Source organism: Chenopodium album, chromosome 8 (genome assembly GCF_948465745.1).
Source record: "Chenopodium album chromosome 8, dcCheAlbu1.1, whole genome shotgun sequence".
Taxonomy (NCBI): domain Eukaryota; kingdom Viridiplantae; phylum Streptophyta; class Magnoliopsida; order Caryophyllales; family Amaranthaceae; genus Chenopodium; species Chenopodium album.
Window position 1 is genome coordinate 65,426,585 of NC_137841.1, and position 22,611 is coordinate 65,449,195.

At 33.5% G+C, this 22,611-nt stretch overlaps 1 protein-coding gene across 2 annotated transcripts; it reads left to right on the forward strand.

The window, feature by feature from the left end:
- The first annotated feature begins 12,821 nt into the window (after window positions 1–12,821).
- LOC145642008 (SUMO-activating enzyme subunit 1B-1-like) lies at window positions 12,822–22,012 on the forward strand. 2 transcript variants are annotated; one of them, XM_081693055.1, is made up of 11 exons: window positions 12,822–12,933; window positions 13,089–13,187; window positions 13,847–13,898; window positions 13,992–14,187; window positions 16,278–16,357; window positions 16,488–16,604; window positions 18,165–18,215; window positions 18,366–18,432; window positions 21,171–21,274; window positions 21,346–21,450; window positions 21,555–22,012. In XM_081693055.1, exons 2-11 carry the CDS (start codon window positions 13,105–13,107, stop codon window positions 21,669–21,671), a joined length of 972 nt encoding a protein of 323 aa, XP_081549181.1. In that variant the 5' UTR covers window positions 12,822–12,933; window positions 13,089–13,104; the 3' UTR covers window positions 21,672–22,012. The 2 variants fall into 2 exon arrangements, with proteins under 2 accessions (XP_081549181.1, XP_081549182.1); XM_081693056.1 differs by having other exon boundaries at window positions 12,886–12,933; window positions 13,102–13,187.
- Window positions 22,013–22,611: the final 599 nt, after the last annotated feature.

A 22,611-nucleotide genomic window follows, 5' to 3' on the forward strand; every position in this document is an offset into this window, starting at 1 on the left:
TTACAGTAACCTATGTATGTATATGTGTGGCCACACTCTTTAGACAGTAAACTTAGGTGAGTACGTAGTTCATTATTCATTATCACATGGTATCATATAAAGAGCACAATATTCTTACAAAGTATTATAAAATGCCATCTTCTAAGAGTAAAAATCTTAATTAAACTATATATTAAACTACCCTTTGACAATCAAATCTCTAAAAATATACTCTTAACATATATGGGAATATGCTTTTACTAATTCATGGCAAACAACTGTGAACATATAATTTTGTACGCTCTACAAAAGCAAGTAGAGCGTCCAATTCCTGTGGAGTATTATATCAATCATATGTCACATTTGAGTATTTCGATTTTAAAGTAAACAAAAATATATACTTTAAATGTAAGCATTTGATCTCTACATATACAAGTTTATTTAAGCACAATAGATACATGCAAAAATAATGAAGATTCTGAAAATTATTACTTGTACACGTATTTTAGGCATGTACCTTCACTTATTATTGCCAACTATTGATTTTGCATTCTTTTTAGACATTTCTAGAAACATGTCCACTACTAATAGTTTAGTTCATCTAATTTAAATATCGAATGTATGAGTTCTCACTTCTTGTACTTGAATACATGTGAAAATTTGGTTTTATTAATCCATGGCAAACAACTATGCACATATAATTTTCCACATTCAACAAAACCAAGTACATGGTCAAATTTCAGATGAGTATTATATCAAACATATGTCACATATTAGTATTTCATTACAGGTTTATGTAAGCATAATAGATGCACCTAAAAATTATTATGATTCTAGAAATTAGTACTTGTACATGTATTTAAGGACACAAACCTTCACTTATTGTTAACTGCTATTGATTTTGTGTTATTGTAACGTTTGTACAAACACGTCCACTACTAATAATTTAGTTCACTCTCTAATAAACTATACACCATTTGATTGTAGTTGATCAAACTTATGAATCCAGTCTGATATAGTCAGCCTATACAACTTACAATTTGCAAATCACTACCTGCTTTATTTAAAATTGAAACAATTTACTTTCTTTTGAAGGAAGTAGTACATATGGTCAAAATGGTTATTTTAAAAAGTACTTAAATAACACTATATATTGTACTTGTTTGATTAAAACAACACACAAGTTTTTTTACACAAAATTCAAAGCTTTGATGACATTTTGTAGTACAATCATTTACAACCACTTAAAATTTCCACTCATATCACTTTTAATGTGTTTTATATTATTATATTATTTATATGTGTTACTATCCCTATAAACTAAGTACATAAAATCTTTGCAACCCATACTTTCAACTGTTTGATTTTGACAACACTTATAGAAAGTAGGTGACTATCATCCACTTTTAGAGTAGTTTTTTATAAATGAACAATAAACAACAGCACAAAGGGTAAGCAGAAAAGAGATTAATTAGCAAGCACTGCACAATCAACAATCAAAGCAAGACAGGGCACTGCAATGTTTGCCAAGCAAGTAAATTGTACTTTGCTACTGCTCAAGCCACACTTCGGTATGGGTTTGCTACTGTTTAGACATATGGTCATTCTTAAGCTTGCTTATTTGACTACTTATATCTTCTACTTGCTGTTCTTATCTATAAATAACATACTCACTTCTGCCCAAAAAACGCCTTTCCAAGCTTGAAATTTCATTTACCCTCTTAAGGTATCCTTACCTCTAATGCTTTTCAACCTAAAATTCGATTTTTAAGTACCATTGCTATACTGCATATTGAATTTGATTATTATCTACTTACTTCTGTATTGCAGTAATCAATAAAAGCAGAAAAGATCAACTAAGTCAAATGAACATAATTGTATGCTAAATTAAGGAAATAGGATAGCATCTATTGTAGTATCTGTTGTGTAATAAATGCAGTTGGCTGAATGGTTGTTGCTTTTATTGTTTATTTATAGTTCCTTGATTCATGTTTCATGTAAATGCTTTTCTGCTTTCTGAAAAAATGCCTAAGGAATATTTTCTGCACAACATACATTTCTTTAAATAGATTCTACTTATTAAATACCATAGCTTAAAGCCTTCAAAAGTTTTCCTCGAGAATGTATATGATTATGAATCATCTATGTAGAATATTCCATTCCTATGAATCTTCTATTTGAAATACATATCAGACTATATAAAGTTTTCCTGCAAGTGACAACTACCTGCATCAGACATTTTAAAACTGCTATTAAGAAGTTGTTCCCCTGAGATTCATAGTAGTTGATCTTATGAAATTAGAGTACATGTTTTTCTACCTCGCATATAATGTATTTTACAAGTGGCATACCGTTTTAATCACCTGTACAGTCTTTTTATGATACTGCTATAACGACAAGTGTACATGTACAATTGAGCAGAACGATTTATGATCATGAATATCAACATCTTAAAACCTCTGCTTACAATCTATCCAACTGACTATCAATACTGATCTTGTCTTGTTTCAGACTGCATGTGGAATACAATATGAAGCTTGAACCAGTTTATTTGGATGAACTCAATACTCAGAGCAAAGATTACAAGGTCATAGTTACAGTTGCTGAAAAGGGTCGTCCTCGAGAATCGCCAAAAAAACCTGGATTAGTCTTCCAAACTCTTATCATGGAAGATGAGAAGGTCAGTCCACATGTACTTATTATTTTATTCTTTAACTTCTCATTATACATAGCTATTTCTGAAATATCTTTTGTTTGGAACCTTGTTTCAGAAGTAATGATATGTTTAAAACAACTAAACAAGAAAATATGTAGCATTATGGTAGTTATATCCAGTTCCTATTAAAGTACTTATATGGATAATAAATAATAGGATTCTATAGTTGTAATTGTATATGAACACCTTATTGAAGTTCCCCTTTTCTGTTCAATTCTGAGCAAGAATTATATACCTGGAGTTGCTTCTATTAAATTCTAACCATATATTATTCTTTGAGATTAAAATATGTTGTTTCCCTTTCATATGACTTTCAGAAAAACAAGATGCGTTGCTCTCTTTTTGGAGAACAGATAAAAGCCTATGAAGATATTCTGAAACCCACTGGGAAATATGAAATATCCAGGGCTCCTATAGGTGTTGTGGATGATCAGTTCAAATTCAACCTTGAAGAACTTCCATACCAAATCACCATTGGACAGCAAACTGTTGTGCAGAGATTGAATTCTGAATCTGGCCCAATTGTTCCCAAATATCAGCCTCTGTCAACTATTCCAAGGACAGCTGAACCAGAAAACAGATTTGGTATACACTTGGATTCAACTTTAGCAAATTTTACAATATGATACCATGTAGCTTATTATCTACCTTAAAGCTAATTACATTCATTGCTTTCAGATGTTGTTGTAGTTGTCCTTTTTGTTGAAGAACAGCCACGCATTATTACTAATTCACGTGGACGTGAGAGCCAAGTTCGTGAGATAGTGGTCACTGATACAAGGTTATTTCACATTTGAACTACTGTTTTTTTACTTTTTACAAGGCTTATCACTTCTCAATCAATCGTTATACTCATATGTATTCCCAAAACCATATAACAGCCATGATCAATCTATTACTATCTCAGCATGGAATGATCTTGCTACGAATGACTGCAATGCACTCAATAACTGGGCTGACAGGTTCAATGTCATAGGACTCACTTCTCTTAGAGCTCAGAGTACACCAAGAGGTTAACTCATTTCATACCTTTAGAATTTTGTTTTACAATAACAAATATACAATCTGAATTCAAATGTTAACAGTTAGTGCAACTATAGGGTTCATTTTAAGTACTACTATGTCAACACGATTCATTCATGAACCTCAAGGAGATAGAGCAGATATGCTTCGTGAATGGTACGTTTTCCAGAATTCTAATTATCATGGTGTATTCCCTGTTACCCTAAAATTGATCATGATTACTTCTTTATTACAGGGCAAGAGTGTACCCTCAAGTCTTGCTTGATAGGCAGGCTAGGGTGCTTACTGTCAGATACCCCAGTGAAGAGAAAAAAATTTCCACAATTTCAGAACTAAGAAACAAACAGGTTCATCTTCTATTTCCAGTACTAACAACTTCATTCAACAATTAATAATTATCTATCTTTGGACAACAGCTGACAATATGTTCTTGCAAACAATACAACCATCTAATACCATGCAAGAAGAGGTAGCATGGATAAGGGTAACAATACCAGATGCTGACCTGAATAAGATTCATGTCTATGCTGGCTGTCATGAATGCTGTAAACGTACAAATCTTCCTGTGGGATCTCGCTATCGTTGCACTGTCTGCAAAAAAACAGATACTACTTCTACTCACAAGTAAATTACTGTTATGCTCTTGTAACTTATACACTATATATTCAGACATGCTTCTAACTTCGTTCTATTTATATTCAATAGAGTTACTTTCAAGTTTGAAGCAAAAGATGACACTGGAACTATGTCATTCACCACTTTCAATGATGACACAGAAAAACTCCTGAGGAAATCAGCAGCTGAAATTTCTAGCATGAAGAATACTGGAAGAGATCCTTTCATTTTCATCTTCCCATGTTTTACCCTTTTATCTATTTGAAAGTACACTATCCATATTTAGTATCATTCTGCTGAAATTAATGCATATTCTTGTGTTTAAACTGTGTTTTCCAATATTAGCATTAACATTATGAATTATTTGCTCTTAATATCAATCAATGTCATTACTCTGTTATTGAATTCAGACAATACTTTTATTCATTCCACTCCATACAGTATTTACACTCTGATTAAACTAATACTTTCACATATGTTTCAGGAGAACTTCGAAGCTTTTGCAACTGTAACGAAAATCCTTTCCACTGAACCATTTCTGATCAAGGTGGGACCTACAAAGGAGTTGTCAATGAATAATGTTCTCATATGGACTCTTAAATCTATTGAAATAATAGAACATGAAGCAGAACAAACTAAGTCTTCACCAGAGCCATCTACAATGGATACATACCAAAACAAATCTCCCATAATAGAACAAGAGAGGAAACTACAGAGAGATCTCATTCTTGAGGAACAAGCACATGGTAAAGAGCCTCTGGTGATTGAGCTAAGCTCACATCTTGCTGCAGCCCAAAATCCAGCAACCAAAAATGATGCCAGGGTTGCTGCACTTGCTCAGCTACACGAAATGAACTTAGCCTCTGAAGCATTTGATTCAGACATGTTCCTGCTATCTGAGCCACATTTGGACACCCTTGAGCTTCCTCAAATAAGCACCCCACCAAAGGAGGCACTTCCAAACTGGAGTCAGCTGTCTCGCAAGCGCAGTCCACCAAAGAGAAAAGAAACCACTACTTCTGATTCAGAGTCGGGCAAAGCTACTGATGATAACCCATCTAGGAAGAAAGTGAAAACAACACTATTTCAAAGCAGTCAAGCTGGAGAAAGTTCTGATGAATTCAGCTCTCCCACAACTCAGCCTAAAAACCCATAAAATTCTGAAGGTTTTATGATGCATAATCACCACCTTTTGCTTTTACTAATGGTGATAACTGCATTAGATAAATGTTCCTTTATATGTAACTTTTATGCTGCCTGATGTATACACAGGCATAAATCTTTTGGGGGTTTAAAAGGAACAGATGTGACCATATATTGTTCCCTATAAACACCAGCACTATAAGTAGTAATGGTACTAGGTATATTAGAATATAAGTGTAAGCTTAAGTGATAATATCAGTATTTTGGGAAAAAAGGCACCTATCATATATTAGAAGCTATGCATTGTACAAAGTAATGTTAGCATATTTTTCTTAATGAAGCAAAGCTTTTCTATGTATTCACATCCTTAAATCAGGATTCTTATATATAATATTAGTAGTTTTTATAATTTCCTTGCACTGATTATTTAAAATTTATGTTTTCCACGCAGATACCTATATGCATTTCATTGAAACAAACTTTTTATCATCTCATAAGATTGTTTTAGTTGTGTATGTTATCATCTTTAAACCCCATAGCTATCAAATTGTTTACCATTGTAACACATGTTTAGTAACTATACCCAGATTCATATTTGTAATGGCAACTTTAAAGATTTATGATTCGTTTTTACAAAAATGGCAACGAGCTGCAAATGAATAGCTCAGACAAAAGGAAGCTAAAGCAAGAAACTTTAGCAGAACTTAAACAACATTTACTTGAATTATAGGAATTCAGATGAAGCAATTACAAAGAGTTGATGAAAAAACAAACTGCTAAAGATAAACCTCCTCATTGCTTATCATATTCCTAATAACATGTACACCGATGCAAAAATAGCAAACAAGAACAGTTTTATAGTATTATCTTTTATGCCAACTGAAGGCCATGTAAGCTCAACTTGAATTATTATTGTAGCAAAGCAAATCCATTAATACTTCTTCCCCTGAAACCACGCCAAATGACTGCAAACTGTTTCTGAACTTTGTTCTGGTTCAGATTGGTTAGCCTCTGTATGAGTATGCTGCCCATTCATCCTAGCAGCATCAACAACACTCTGAATTTCTTCCATCTTCCTACCTGTCTGCAAGATATCCTCATCCACCTGCACCATCGATCTCTGCAATTTAATCATTTCTTGCTGGAACTCACTTTTCCGAGACTGCAAGTTCTTTAAACGGCGACGTAGCAAAGCTATCTGCATCCATTTAGCATGGCCAGTGACAGGAACACTTGTAGGTCCTTTGCATGAGGAAGATGAATCGTCAATCTTATTTTCCATTTTGAGATTCAACAAACTTTCAAGCATATCAGTATAAAGAAACACAAAGGGAAAAACATAAAACTTTCCAAGGAATTCAAAAGATTAAGACGATTGAACTGCAAGGAACTACACTTTTATAAACTTCTAATGATTCATTATTATGCACTTCAGACACATACAAATTCACTAAAGCATTATATGGAGAATATAAAAACAACCTTTTGCATTCTTGCTGCAATTAATATTTAATTCCATATTTAAACTGTACACCAGATGTAGCCTGCAAACGTACCCCTTGACAAGTAATAACACACTGTAATTCCTTCCCTCTGAAAACAAGCAGAGAAAGTACTTCTGGAACAAAGCACATGCACTTAGTCAACTAATTGCATAAGTGCATGAAGTACATAGCATGTGCCTTTTTAAAAAAACCAAATAAGATCAGTGCACTATATCCTAGAAAATACTCCCAATGCACATAAAACATGTCAAGTACCTATGTAAATCAACACAATAAGAAACCAAAAGCCAAAAAGAAACTCCAGTTAATCAGTTATGCATACACCATAAATATAGATAAAAATATGAAACATTTAATTGATTTAGGAACTTATTACAACATAGTATATATATTATACCATACTCCATTACTTTACCAATAGGATAATCATACCATGATAACATTGTTATAAATGTTAATCAATAAGAGTGACCTATTTGATTCGTAGTAATGATGCCTGCTTGTTTATACAACTATAAACAAACTACAGTCTGCTACCAAAGTTGAACACTAAAGTGTCCAACGCAATGGTGCTTCGATAACTAATATAATTTCCAACTAACTAACCAACAACACCTACAAACACTATATACTTAAAGTGTACAGTCTTATGTGCATTACCAGACATAACTTTCAAAGCACAAGATCCACTAACAAATCTATCATTTTCATACCAACTTTACAAAAACATTAAGATACCCAAGTTTATGTCCTATGCCTTTCAAATAATTGCAGGAATAATAAGAACAATAGCTAGAAAGTAACAACCGCAAGTCAACCACAGTTACATATGCATTAAAGCTTTAACAAAGATCAAAATAAGGAAAGTTCCTGTAACATAGATATATTACATAACTTGACAATTGTTCATATTCCATTCCAAACTTAGTTACTAGGGTTAATAAACAAAATAAACTTCAATCAACTTAATACATCTTATTATAAAACTTCCTAAACTCTGCTCACAGGCTAATCATACTAGCACTAAATCCACATCGAACACTAGAGGATCACCTTCCTTATATTTGAAAAGACCAGCTTCATCCACTTGCACATTGTAATAATCGATGAACTCTCTAACTCCATTCTTCAAGGAACAATGAATAATCTTATTGTTCTTCATCACAATCTTCAATTCAACTTCAAACTGTTTATCAAAATTCTGTAGGATTACAGCAGTTGTTGAAGGGAATCCCATGAAATGTGTCTTTGCAAAAGGCAACGGGATATTATGCCAATACAAAATTGAAGCATTATAGACAACAAACAACCATAATTGTAAAACTGTAAACACCACTAATATACACCTATAGATTAAGCTAAAAATAATCTACAAATCATGCTACTTTATTTCATAACAAACTCACAATTGTAGCCTGCTCAAAGTATTTTTTAGTGAAGATAAACTTGAAGAACTCTTCATCACAAGCATCTGCAAGTGCATTGAGCCAGGCATTTGTCTCCTTCATTTTTTCTGAATTACTTTCAATAGCTGGTTTGCGGCCACGCTTCTTCCCAGGATCACCACCTACATGAACTTCTCTTGTTCCCACACTCTGTGGAGCTCCAGTACGGTAAATGATTCTAACCATGAAGGAATTATTACCTATGTACTTAAACATTAAAACATCCCCAACATTTAAAGTATTGTCATCCATAAAATCGGACCACCCAATGTCAAGATACATTTGCCATCCACCATCAGATTCTTCATGCAACAAAGTGACAAACCAAGATTCATCGCTACCATCCAACCGCAGTTCAATGTTTAAAAATCCGTCTTCTAAAATCTCATTCAATCCATCAGGGACACGCTGTAACACATGAACATCTGCATAAGCAAGCAACAACATGCAAAACCAAACTAGAACTACAAACCTTACATCCTGTAATGCTGCATAGACCAATCAATGATTCCACTATCATTAAACTACTATACAACTAGAATACAGCACATGCTCAATAACAAACTAAGCATCAATTCAACATACAATTGAAAAACTCAGGTGCGTATAGGGAAATTATCACAAACAAATATCATGACATCAGATTACTCAGGTTTCAAAAAAGACCACTCAACCTATATATTCTCAGACTAAATTCCAAAGTTTATGTACCTGTCTACTATTCTTAGATCTCCTTCCTCCTCCACGAATTTCACATATACAGAACCAATCATTAAAATCATACTATATTAGACTCAGTTTTAAACATAAAGTTCAGAAGCAATATACCACGAACAACAACCCCAAATTTCACAATTCAAAAAGACAAAAAAGGGAAGAACCAAAACAAACAAAACAACCAGATCCCAGTGCACAACCTTTTAAAATTGCAAGAATTCAATGCAAAACATATCATAAATAAACACTCCCAAATCCAAACAAAACAAAGACGACAAAACAAAAAGTATGCAACATGCATAATTGAACAAACCCTCAATCGTCATATACAAATTTCAATATACCCTCAATTTTGACTTACCAGTTTTTCTCGAGTTTCTGGTTCCACACGAATAGTAAACGACAGTGTAAATTCAGCCATGGTGAATTAGATATCCAATGAATTTTTCTGTAACAGTTCTATGTGGAACAATACAAATAGATACGTTAACAAAGTTTATATACCCTCATGAACTCAAAAGACTCAATAGTCAATACACAATATCATTAAATGTAAAACAGCCTAATTAATAAAAAAAAAAAAAAAACAGCCTTTAGAATTTTAAAAACCTAATTAAGTAACTGACACATATCTCAATGTCTATGTTTGTACTACTAGCCTTACAAGAAGATCTTTTCTGAAAAAAAAATATCTGTGTTTTTAGAAAGTAAAATAATTAAAAAAAAAAAACAAAGAGAAGCTTACAATAGGACATTAATATTGTTTTTTGCTCAATGTTCAAATTACACATGATTAATATTCCTTTCTACCATATACAATAGCAGTACATACTTCCCAATAGAATACTCACAATTTTCAATGATGAAATGCATCTATCTTCTGCAATATTCCAGACTGGACTTCCTTTACAGATTACTCGTATTCCATCATAACATCCTTATCATGTTCCTAATCCCTCTATACTCAACAAAATACTAAAACGTTGTACAGTTTACAGAAATGATACACTAGAGCATCACATAACACATGGGCTGGACCTTAATCACATCTTTTCTAGACAGCAACATGTTGTCCAAACACATGATGCTCCACCAACATAAACTATAACATGATCTCGGTAATACAATAGCATCAACATGTTTTCAAATTTATCATTGTAACTACGATACCTTCAATTGACAATATATTGTGTAGATATGAACTCGATATCTGTATTGTTAGACTACATTGTATTGACATGCATATTGCAACATTTTTCCAAGGCACGACTTTCAGACATCATCCACATTATACATCACATAGTGTTGGGGGGGCGCGCGCACCAACAACTAGTTATTGTAAAAATTCAACCACAAATATAGGTGAATGTAGGGTGTGTTGAACAACAACTTTAGATAGCAATTTAGTTTTTGAAATAGTGTTGTTTCATTGTCGTTTTTTGGAGTAGTGATTGTCAAAAGCTACTAAATTTCCATTATTCAAATTACTTATTAGCAGGGATTTTTTTTTGTCGAATATTTTCACCAAAAATAAAACTATTTTGACCGTTATACTACCCGCGGTCCAATTTACTCGCAACAAATGACATGTTTACGGAAACCAAGGCAAAATATAGGAAGCATGATTATGGAAAAATAAGGGAATAACCCACCACCACCGACACCACCAAGCATTAGGGCTGGCAAAATCTGACCCGACCCGAAAACACGACCCGAACCCGACCTGAAAATAGCGGGTTAGGGTTGAGGTTTTCGACCCGAAAACTTAAATGGGTTGACACAAACCCGACCTGATTTTTAAATGGGTTAGGTTAAGGTTGGAAATCCTAACCCGAAAATGACCCATATAACCCGAAAAAAAAAAATTCAGATCATTATAGGTAACCCAAACTCATTTAAGTTAACAAAAATATCTATTTATATATAAAAAAAAGGCAAGCATCACCGAGACCACCCACCACCACCACACGACATCACCGAAACCACCCAGCATCGAACCCCACGAACCTTGCATCACCAGCACCACCGATACACCCAGCACGATCTACCATCGACGCACCTAGCACGATCTACCACCGACGCACCCACAAACTACCATCTACCACCCAATGCACCCACAATATCGAAACCAAACGACCAACATCGAAACCACCAACCCACCAAAGCCCTCGATCGGAAACCAGCCAATTTGAAACCACAAGGTCGCTGATTTGAAACCACGAGGAAGGAGGAGAGAGAAAACTCACTCTCTTCATTATTTACTAACGAACCCCGCCGCTCTTAAGACCACCAAGCCACCATGAAAATGGGGTTGGAGGAGGAAAGATAAAGTTAAAGGGGATGAGGGTTTAATTAATTAATTTTGAGGTTTAATCTAATGAAATCAGATTTGTAATTTAATAAGGTTATTTTTTTTAAAAAAAAGTAAGATTATATTGGTCAATTACAACCCAAAAACATCCTTTAAAAAAAAGGAAAGAAACAAGTTTGTTATGAGTAAATTGAACCATCCATTTTAGGAAATTGTTGCGAGTAAATTGGACTAGAGGTGGTATATAATATCCAAAAACTTTTGCATGCCCCCGGTTTACAATAATTATATTGTACATCGAATATTTTGCGAAAAATGGCCCTTGTGACCCATATTTTTTATTCACAAAAGTGACCCTTTTTTCTTACAAAAGTGACCTTTTTTTTTATTATATTTTTTTTTTTACAAAACTGATCCTTTTTTCATAAAAGTGATCCTTTTTTTTTTTTCACAAAAGGGACCTTTTTTTTTTCTTCACAAAAACAGAGTATCAAAATCAACAAAAATAAACACAAAATTAACAATAGTCATGAAAAAAGTACAATTACTCAAACAAATCAAAATAATAAAGATCGACATCACATAACAACAAAAATGAATTGCATGTGCATGTTACTACGCACGATAATGTTAATGTTGCCAAGACAGGCAAGATATTGCAACTAAGAAATACTTTTATTCTCACCTGTGTAGGCTGTATTACTCGAATAATATAATTATATAATTGATGACGGGAAGGTTTTATTTCTGAGTTGAAGAATCTGATGCATAAAAGCAACATATTATGTTTAAGCTTTGGTTCTTAAGCTCCGTCATTGATGACGGGAAGTTAATTCATTACTCCTACTGGACTGCCGTACCTGTAGTCTGGTAGCAACTGCTATGCCTTTGTTTGATTTGCAGGTTTTGAAGAGTTGTGTGGGTGTTTGAGGTGGTGGTGCAGCTGATTTCGGCGTTGACTTCATTGCTTAGAGTTGAGGTAAGTGAGAGAAAATTGAAGTTGCCCAACTCGATTTACACCAATTTAGTGTAAATCGGATGTTATTAAATACTTGTGTATAATATCTACCTGTTGGCATTCGATATCTACTAACATCTAACTCGACTCTTAGTAATTTTGTCGAACTTGTTAGTAGCGTAAATTCGGGTCTTTAGGTTGGATTTGGCCAAATCTATCTAGGTTAAGTATAGATCGAGTTTAATTCGCGTTAAATCATAGTGTTAATCCAGATCGAATCCCAAATCAAATTACTTCCAAATCAGGTTAAATTTACTTAGATCGAGTCAGTTTTTGACATCGCGCCAATACCAAAGACTAAAGTCACACTTGGAAAAGTAGTTGTTGACCTGTTGAAGTAGAACACAACAAAAGACGGAATAAACCCCAACCAAATAAACGTTTCCTCACTTTCACTTCCCGCTGCTTGGAATTTCATTCGTCACTCACCCATTAACACTTTCTCTCCATTTCTTAATCCTGTGAGTTCTTTATTCCATTTTTTTCCCCATAATTGTTACCTTTTTTTTTGTTCAGTTCTTCTGCAATTTTTAGTTTGATCTCGTTGATTGTTAAAATTATTTAAATTTTGTTACAATTTGTTGATTTTAGGGCTAATTTTAGTTGTAATTTTTAGGGTTGATTTTCAGAAAATGGATGGAGATGCGTTAACAGAGCAAGAAACTGCGCTTTATGATCGTCAAATTAGGGTATGGGGTGCTGATGCTCAACGAAGGTATACCCAAATTGATTATTATTAATATTAATGTTAATTTTGCTGTTATTTTATAAATTCATGATTATGATTGATTTTAATATGCTTAATTGTGTGCAATGTTTTGAACAAAATTTAACTCTGAATATTAGTGAATTGACTTAAATGTTTTGTAAGAAAATTGTTTGAACTGTGTCTAATATAACTCATGCTATACTTTTAGGAGATGCCCACATGAATATGCATAGTTTTCTGGTAATTCTAAGTAAAGTTGCTTGTTTTTGTGCAAAATTTGTTTGGTGTTAGCTATATTTGTTAGGAGTAGAAATATGCTTGTAAAGATCATTAATACATTGTTGGAGGGAGTGTGTTTGTTTTGTCGAAGTAGAATGTTTATCAGCAGTTTACACATGAAGGAGCTACTCATATGGTGTGATATGGATAATGCATTGTTTTTTGGTATTTTAAGTAAGATTGCGTGTTTTTGTGAAAAATTGCATGGTTTTATTCAAGTTTGTGAGGGATTGAAAGTTCTTACCAAAGGTCACAACTGCATTTTCATGATCTTCTAAAGATGGGTTCATTTTATTGGAGGAGGTAGTGTTTTTATTGATAATGATTATTGGCAGTTTACACATAAATGCTTGTAAGTTTGATGATTGATTGGTTTTGTGTTATAGGCTGAGTAAAGCCCATGTGCTGGTTGGTGGGATGAAGGGAACAGTTGCTGAGGTTTCTTTCTTATCCTTTGTGAATTTTTTCTTCATGCAAAAAATGAAGATCTTACAAATATTTTATATGCTGGTGTCTTTGAGTACATTGCAGGTCTGCAAGAACATTGTGTTAGCTGGTGTTGGAAGTCTTACATTAGTGGACGATAGTCCAGTGACGGAAGAAGCGCTGAATGCTAACTTTTTAATAACTCCAGATGAGAAGCTCTTTGCAGGGCGCTCTATTGCAGAGGTTTGTTGTGACTCTTTAAAGGATTTCAACCCAATGGTTCATGTCTCTGTGGAAAAAGGTATGCAATTTGGGAAATACCGTGTACCTTATTTATGCTCTTTCTTTTATTCTGTTCAAGTTCTATAATTTATCTGTTGTTGGTTACTGTATTGGGTTTCATGAAATTCAGAAAAGACACTTAGTTGTTAAGTTTTCAACTTTGATTTCTTTTGTAAAACAAGTGTTTGGGTTGTTGGCTAATCTTACTCCTTGCGACGGAGTTGTAGCCAAATATAGCTGTAGCTATGTAGCAGGGCCTTTCTAAAAGATTTAGGAATGTAATTAAAGCAGAACCGTGTAAATTATCAGTTTTAGTTTGATTATTTAATGTGTGAAAAGTAATAATATACATATCCTTCTATTATTAGGTTGTAAAAGAGAATAACAAGTTTAATGAAGAACTAAAAAGTTTTTTTTTAAAATTTTTTTATTTTAGATTAATTCCATCAGTTTTGAAGGGAAAACTAAATAGTCCAAATATAACTTGAATATTTCCTTACTCGTATAAAACATAGTATAACTTAGACATCTAAAGCTTTCTGCACTTTAACAGAGTTTACCTCTTGACATCCAAGTTCTCAAGACACACTGTTGATCAATAATGTCAAGTTTTTATTCCATAAGAGAGCCATAGCTTGCTGATTAGCCATATTGACAAAAGGGAGAAGCTGTTTTATTTGGACTCTCCGTTTCATTAACAGTTTTCATGATGGAAAGTTTACCTTTATTTCGGTTATCTATTATTTTTAAGGATTATAGTCAAGCTTATACATCCAACTGTCCAAGCAAACTGTTGGACATGCGTATGAGAAGATCTTGTCATCATAAAATGGATAGTGTAGTGTATAGAGACACTTAGACTTTTAGTTAAAGTTATCTGCTTTTGACTAAGCCATGGCATGGACTGTTTTGTAACTTTCTTCAGCCAGAAAGCCTGACACTATTTTCAAGGTTGCTTCACTTGGTCCTTGACCTCAAGTCTATCAGTCTATGACATTTTACTCTGAGTAACAGATCACGACAACATTTTGGCACGTGTTATTGCTTGTAAAAAATTGCTAATGTGGCCACGGTATCTTGGTTTGACAGAATGATGTTGTGGTGATGACAACAAGAATGTTGCTCATAACTTTGACTTGTTCATTATGGAAGGTATTGTGAGAGAAATGAGGGTTGCATGTTTCTCAGGAAGGAGGTGAGTAATGACAAGAGCAAGGTTGGTCATACCTTCGACTTGTTGATTAAGAGGAAGGAGGTTTACATGTTTCTCTGGAAGGAGGGGAATTTATAGTGCATGGCAATACAGGTTGAGTTGTGAGGCATAAAGGTGGAACCTTTGCCGACTATAATTACTCCCTTTGTTTTTATTAATTTGGCTTTCACCTTTACCAATACACAACTTTAACCATTACTTTCTTTTGTCGATTTATAATTAAAATTATAAAGTTGATGTTTTGAAAATATATGTTGGGACAAATTCAATAATATTTGTTTTTATATATTTGTGGAAAATTCTAGTCAATGCAAGACATATGAGTAGTTTAAATGTTAAAGTGGAACAATTAATTAACAACAAAGGGAGTGTTCTACTATTTTTGTGATGTTGCTGAACATTAAAGGAAGGGTTTAGTCATCTAATGGATAATTTAGCAGGTGGACAGGTATCTGTTTTACTTTTCAGTATTGATTTCGCTTGGCATTTTGGAATCAAGACTCCACCTCAAAATATTGGATTTAATTAGATAAGAAAGAATGTCCTCTTTTAAAGTTACAGTATCGAAGAGTTGCATCAATGGTCATTGCTAATTCTGCCGGGAGTCAAGGAAGTTAAAGAAGCTGTCAAGGACACAAGATAGGGTTCTCTTTAGCTCTTGTTAGTATTTAGGGAATTGGATAATATGACTCTTTGAGAACAAGGTTTTGCTGATTTCTGCCTTCATTTTCAGAAATTACTAAAAGCAAGCTACACTAACTATCCAACTAATTTATTTGTATCAAACTATCATTTATCCAAGTGATAAGTTTCTCTTCGGAGTTCCAAACTTTCAATTGATATAACCCATATAGGTTTTCTGGTGAGAAGGTTTATAATAAAGTTTATACTTGCAGGTGACTTGTCAAGTCTCAGTACAGATTTTTTTGAGAAGTTTGATGTTATTATAGTCAGCAATTCCTCTCTAAGCACAAAGGTAGACTAGACATATTTCATTGCATATTTTTCTGTGTAGTTTGTAGCACCCCAAGATGTTCTGCATCTTCATGTAATATTGATGGCACTTGACATACATTCTTCTTCCTGTTGGTGCTCTCTAATTTCAGAAAGCAATCAATGAGAAATGCCGGAAGTTGTCGAAGCGCATTGCATTTTATTCAGTTGATTGCCGTGACTCTTGTGGTGAGATATTTGTTGATCTGCAGGACCATTCTTGTACAAAGGTTAGCTCTTGCTTTTTGGATTGCAAATGTTAATTTTAGGCTATGTTCTGTTCAGCTTATTTTTTCTGTACTGGTCAGAAATGTTTTGATTAAGTCTGAACTTCTTTTGTTTTAACTTATCTTGAATTATTAGAGCTTATTTAGTCAATAAAAAGACAAACATGTCAAACAAAACAGGGATTTAATGATAGTGATATTGTTGTTCTTGAGGAAGGGATCTTCTTCTACTTTCTTTATGTTGTGATTTCCACTGTCTTTAATAGGTATCAATATTAACAGGTTTGATTATTTTTCTCAGTATTAATTTTTTTTTTAAAAAATAATTTTTAGTTATTGATGATTAAAGAAAATTTTGATTTAAATAATACATTAGCAAGCGTGAAATCAGAAATGTTGCAAGTAAAAAAAAAAAGAAGTATAATACCACCTCCACCTGTAATCTATAATCTATCTATAATATTATTAAAACTCAATGGGATAATATGGTGTCGCCACGTGTCATCCTTATTTTAATAAATTTGGCGCCACATGAGCAATGACATGTCATGACCTATTCATCTCTAAATACCAAAATTCAATGCAAATTTATTATTGAAATATAATTTGAACCACAAACTTAAGGAATGACATTTACCAGCACATTATAAATGCCTTTTACAGAGTAATACTTATTGTGCTTAATAGAATGATTTAAACTACATGTTGTAACTTTCTAATTTGAATGTGATGCTCTTTATTTCACAACTTTTAACTTTCTCCGTTCTATTAATATTACAACAAGGATGAAATCACGCATCCCAAAGCACATTTTATATGTTAAATATTTACAATTGTGTAAGAGTAAAATTTATAAAAAGTTGATATTATAAAAGTATTTTATGAGACGAATCCAACAAGATCCCACATGACTATATTTTGTTAACGTATTAATCATATTATATGGTCAAACAAGAGTGATGAATAGTGCAAAAAGTCCATTGTTGCAATATTAATAGAACGGAGGAAGTATTAACTACTCAATATATTATTGTTTTATTAATTATTATTCAATTAATAAGCAAACTTAAATTCATTTTTTAATTTCAACTTCAATTCAGTATTGAAATTTTATAACCGTTGATGGGCATCAAATATTCCCACCATATATTTTTTTGTTTACTCCCTTTAATGTCTAATCAAATTGACGAATTAAAATATTCAATGTTGATTTTTTAAAAAATAACTATAAAACAATAAAAGTAATGACCCAAAAACTAGTTTTTTATTTTATATTATTATTATTTTTTTTTAAAGGTCAGTACAGTTATATTAAGAAACTAGGTCAAATTTGATTGTAACAAACTATTCATTTAACTTTTTTTTTTCCTTTCTATTTCTTTAAGTAGTTAATGACTATTACATTATTAATTTATGTTCTCATAGCTAAGAAAGGTATAAAATATTCGTACAAAATTTTGACATTTTTAAAGGAACAATAAGCAAATATATATATATTTTGGTATCTGTATCTTTTTTCCATCAATTATTTGCTGTAAGTGGTGTTATTCTTTATCCTTGCAGAAACAGGTCAATGAGACTGTTGAATGCCACCTGCAGTATCCTAGTTTTGCGGTATGCTTCAATAACCATTCAGCTAATAAGTACTAGAAAACATGGAATTGGGTTTCTTACCATCTCTTCCCTGCTCCAGCTCCAGGGGTCAAAAATTTGGGTGTCATGAAATAATGTTGTAACTCATTATTAAGATGTCTCTTATGGCAGGAAGCGATTGCAGTACCATGGAAGAATCTTCCTAAGCGAGTCTCCAAACTTTTCTTTGCCATGAGGGGTATGTAATTGTTTTTCTGTTTGGCTTCTACTTTGTGTTTTTATAGATACTGTTGCTGTTGAAGCCATTCTTCTTCATCATACACTCCAAATACTTAGATCTGTTACTGTTCATTGCTGTGATGTGTGGATTGGCTTTTTTGGCTGCCAATCTGTCATTGACCAATTATGGACTGATATAGGCTTGCTGGTTTTGTTATTAGTGTTTAATTGCTTTTAGAATTTAACTTTTTCCAGCATGCAACTTCTATTCGTTAAAGAATATCTTTTTTTTTGTCAATGATATCTGGATTAGTACACGTTAAGTGTGATTTCGTTAGGCATTTGCTTTTTTGGAAGATCGTAGTATATGTTTGTTTGGAAAATTTCATTTGTATCATCTTCAAACACAAAACATTTTTCCCGCTGAATTTTCTCTATTTTGGGTGAAAAAATTAGTAAATTTTTAATTTCTTACCTGGCATCAGCTCGGGCACAGCCTTTTTTCTGGTGGAAAGGGGGGCTGGGGCTTGGCTTTCTCTTTTCTTGTTGGCCTTTTTTTGTATTGTATACAAGTGTAAGTAGATTAATCTTTAACACTATGTTTGGATAGAGAGAATTAGAGAAATGAAGGGAAGGGAAGAAAAGAGAAAGGGAAGGATGCATCATCCTTTTTTTGGATACCTAATGCAAGGAGGGAAGGAGAGGGAAGTGGAAGGATCCATTTTCCTTCTAATAAATCAAATCTCTCCATTGTTGGAGAGATTTGGAAGCAAAATGGATGTTCACCTTTCCCCTCCCCTCATCTCCCTTTCCCTTTCCTCTTTTTCCTTCCTCTCCCTTTCCCTTCACTATTGTTATCCAAACATAGTGTAAATATATTTGAATGGCCTTCATTTTGGGTTCAAAGGCCAATTTAGAATAGCTCTCACTTTGGCAGGATGAGGATAAAAAAGTCAAATTTACTATTTATACTTTTTAGGGCCATCTGTTCTTTACTTTACATTAGCAAAGGAACATATTATTTTTGAATTCTGACCTCCATTATCCAATAGAGCTGTTTGACTTATAAATGACAATACTAGCAGATCCCGTTACACCTAATACACTGCCTGAACTCAGGTTGCCTGAATATATGAAAATATTCACTGACAATATTATTGGGTTGCCAAGCAAGTAGCAGATTGCCAGCTATCTTTTAGCCACTTGTGTTACTGCTTAAGTGCTTGTGTATAAAACACTTAATGGTCTGAAAAACCTATGTACAAGACACTTGCATATTTGGTGTACAACTAGATACTTTCAATGACTGCCATTGTTTGACACCTGATGAACGTCTGTTTCACCCGGAGTTCAGCAAGAGGATGTTTAAAGAAAATAAAGATTATGAACGAAGGGGATTTTGTTGTCCTGGAACAAGGGAAATAGCTTGTTTGTCCGAGCTCCTTCCCTCTGAACTGGTCTTGAATCCTTAAATTTTGATGTGAGAATATCCAGAAAGTGGGTGGTTACAGAGAATATTGGCGCTTTCTGGTGATGATAAGTTGCAGTTTAGCTATTGATGACTGGCATGGGTAGAGAGGGAGGCTAAGGATTGAAGAGGAGAGAGAAAATGGTATGGTTTATTTGAGGTTTCCTTGGAAACCATAATATTGGTTGTGCTTGAAGCCTTGAACTTTTCATTCTATTTTTATAGGTTTCACGCCAAGCAATTTTTTTATTCAACAACCCAGTAATAGAATGCCAAATAAGTAGTTAATAGGCTTAACTTTCATTTGTTTGGCAGCTATTCCAATCAATATTAGCTGCATGTGTTTTAACCCCCCCCCCCCTCCTGGATAAAGACCACTCTTTAGCTCCCTCGTACCCTTCTTTGCTGACAAGGTTGATATTGGAGATGTACACCTGGAGATGTGTACTTTCATCTGAGGTCGGCTTATCTTGTCAAATGTACTTAAATATGGAATCATGACATCAAAATGTGGGATTTTGACTGCGAGACAGCATCTATGAGACAGAAGAGGCTGGGAAACCCTTGACAGGAGATAAGTAAGTAGACTACACTTGGAGCCAACCATATACAGGGGTACATTGTGTTAAGTGAAAAAAGAACTAAAAGTTGTGAAGTCATCCTTTTCTTTATTTTCTTTTTGGGTACGGGTGATTAGTATTAGGCGTCTGTAGCTGAAAGTGAATATACCTGGACTCGGAGACAGGCCAAAACTGGGCTGCCATTTCTGAAAAAGTACTCAACACTTTGTGGCTGTGTGCAAGTGTTGGTTTGTTATTGTCATATGTATGTCCATGAATTGTTTGAGACTATTGAGTGTTTTAATTGACATGATACAAAAATAGATAAAGGCTTTGAGGTGTTTGAGCTATTTTGATTTTTTTTGAAATATTTTGTCAATTATTTTTTTTTAAAGGTGGGAATACATAAGGTCTTTTCTCAAGCAAAATTATGAATTGTTTGAGTGTTGTTTTCATTGCCAAGAAAAAAAAATTAATCTGAAGGCCTTCAGCCTTTTTGCTTTCTCCGTAAGATTTACATAAATTGCTCTTGTCAAAAAACGAAAAAAGATATATATAAAGTGAGATATTAAAGAGCTTCTTTGATCCCAACACATCCTCAGCGACTTTCTACTATTACTCCCATCTTTATCTGCCAAACGAAGATTGTAGCTTATTTACTCTTTGCCACTTTGAGATGTTGAGGTTTGCTGATGTCTATATCTTTTTCCATCTTTATCTAATGGTCAGTCATAGAAAAGTTTGAGGAGTCAGAGGCACGTACTTCCGGTGAAATCTCACTTGCTGATCTTCCTAATGTTCTGAAGTTAAGGAAGGAACTCTGTGAAGCGCAGGTATGCTAGAAGTCTCAATTACTTGTAATGATCTGCCAATTTGTAATATTAACTTCTTCTATCTGTTACAGTTGTTCAATGAATCTCAAATTCCCGACTCCCTCCTTGAGAGATTGCTGCTGGGTAAATTGGAGTTCCCTCCAGTTTGTGCCATTATTGGTGGGATTCTTGGACAGGTAACTAAAACAACCATTCTTCTTTTGACTGTTTTAGTTGTTTGTTCATCAGTTATTATTATAGTTTCTAATTTTTCTTCTACAATTTGGCATTCGAATCTTAGGAAGTCATTAAAGCTATATCATGCAAAGGAGAGCCAATCAAGAATTTCTTCTACTTTGATGCCATGGATGGTAAAGGTGTAATCGAGGATATATCGAATCCCAATTCTGCTAGTTGAGTAGTTCACTGTAACTTAAAGCACATCATAAGGTATTAGGGTGGTTTTGTTTTCCTTCAACTTTAGTTAGATTGAATGATGCTTTAGGGAAATAGCACAAATTAGCGGAGAAAATGCAGCTTCATTTGTTGCTCTGATTATCAGCTGGAAAACTTTCCACGCTTTGATGTTGAAGTGGCTGAAAATGAGCCTCGCATTTCTCGTAGGATCTAACTGTGATTATTCTCTCTGAGGATGTTAAGGTGTTCTACCGGGTGAAGAAGGGAAGTGGTTTTTGCGCAATTGTTTCTCCTAATACTTACCAATGTGATTAATGTGATTTAGGCAATTTGATTAACTTATATTCCTTTAACTTAATTTTTGCCGAACTTTTGCATAACTGGATTCATGTTTTGTTGAACTTAATCTTGTTGAAAGTGTGCTAAATCTATGTTTTTGTTAAAATTAAACTAATTTTTTTTGCTCAAATACATATAAATTTCCTTAAAGGAGAACAAAGCCTTAACAATCTAATGTAGATCTTTCTGATATAAATATTAGCCACTATTATTTTAAATTAATCTATTGCTGTAAAATGTTAATGAAATTACTCGTTAATCTATCAAAGTTGTCTAATCTTATGTAGAAGGACAACGAGGACAACATATTAGAGCATCGTTAATGGTTAGCTCCTAATTGGCTCATCAAATAGGTTTCATTGGTCAAGGGCTTTTAATGCTTTATTTAGGGTGCGTCTATTCAATGATTTTAACTTATCTGAACTTATCAACCCTTATTAGAACTTATTTTAGTTGTAAATTAAATTTGGGTAACCCTGGTTACCCCTTATCACAACTTATTTTTTCTGAACTTATCTTATTTGAACTTATCAACTCTGAAATAAGTAGAAATAATATGAACAAATCAGGACCTTAAACACTAATGATTAAACCAGTAGCTT

What these genes read in the sequence shown, in the direction of transcription:
- LOC145642008 (XM_081693055.1), top strand. Translation starts at nt 13,105, where the DNA reads ATGGATGGAGATGCGTTAACAGAGCAAGAAACTGCGCTTTATGATCGT. An exon ending in GGTGCTGATGCTCAACGAAG is followed by an intron (nt 13,188 to 13,846) that starts GTATACCCAAAT and finishes TTTGTGTTATAG; the next exon opens with GCTGAGTAAAGCCCATGTGC. An exon ending in TTGGTGGGATTCTTGGACAG is followed by an intron (nt 21,451 to 21,554) that starts GTAACTAAAACA and finishes TTCGAATCTTAG; the next exon opens with GAAGTCATTAAAGCTATATC.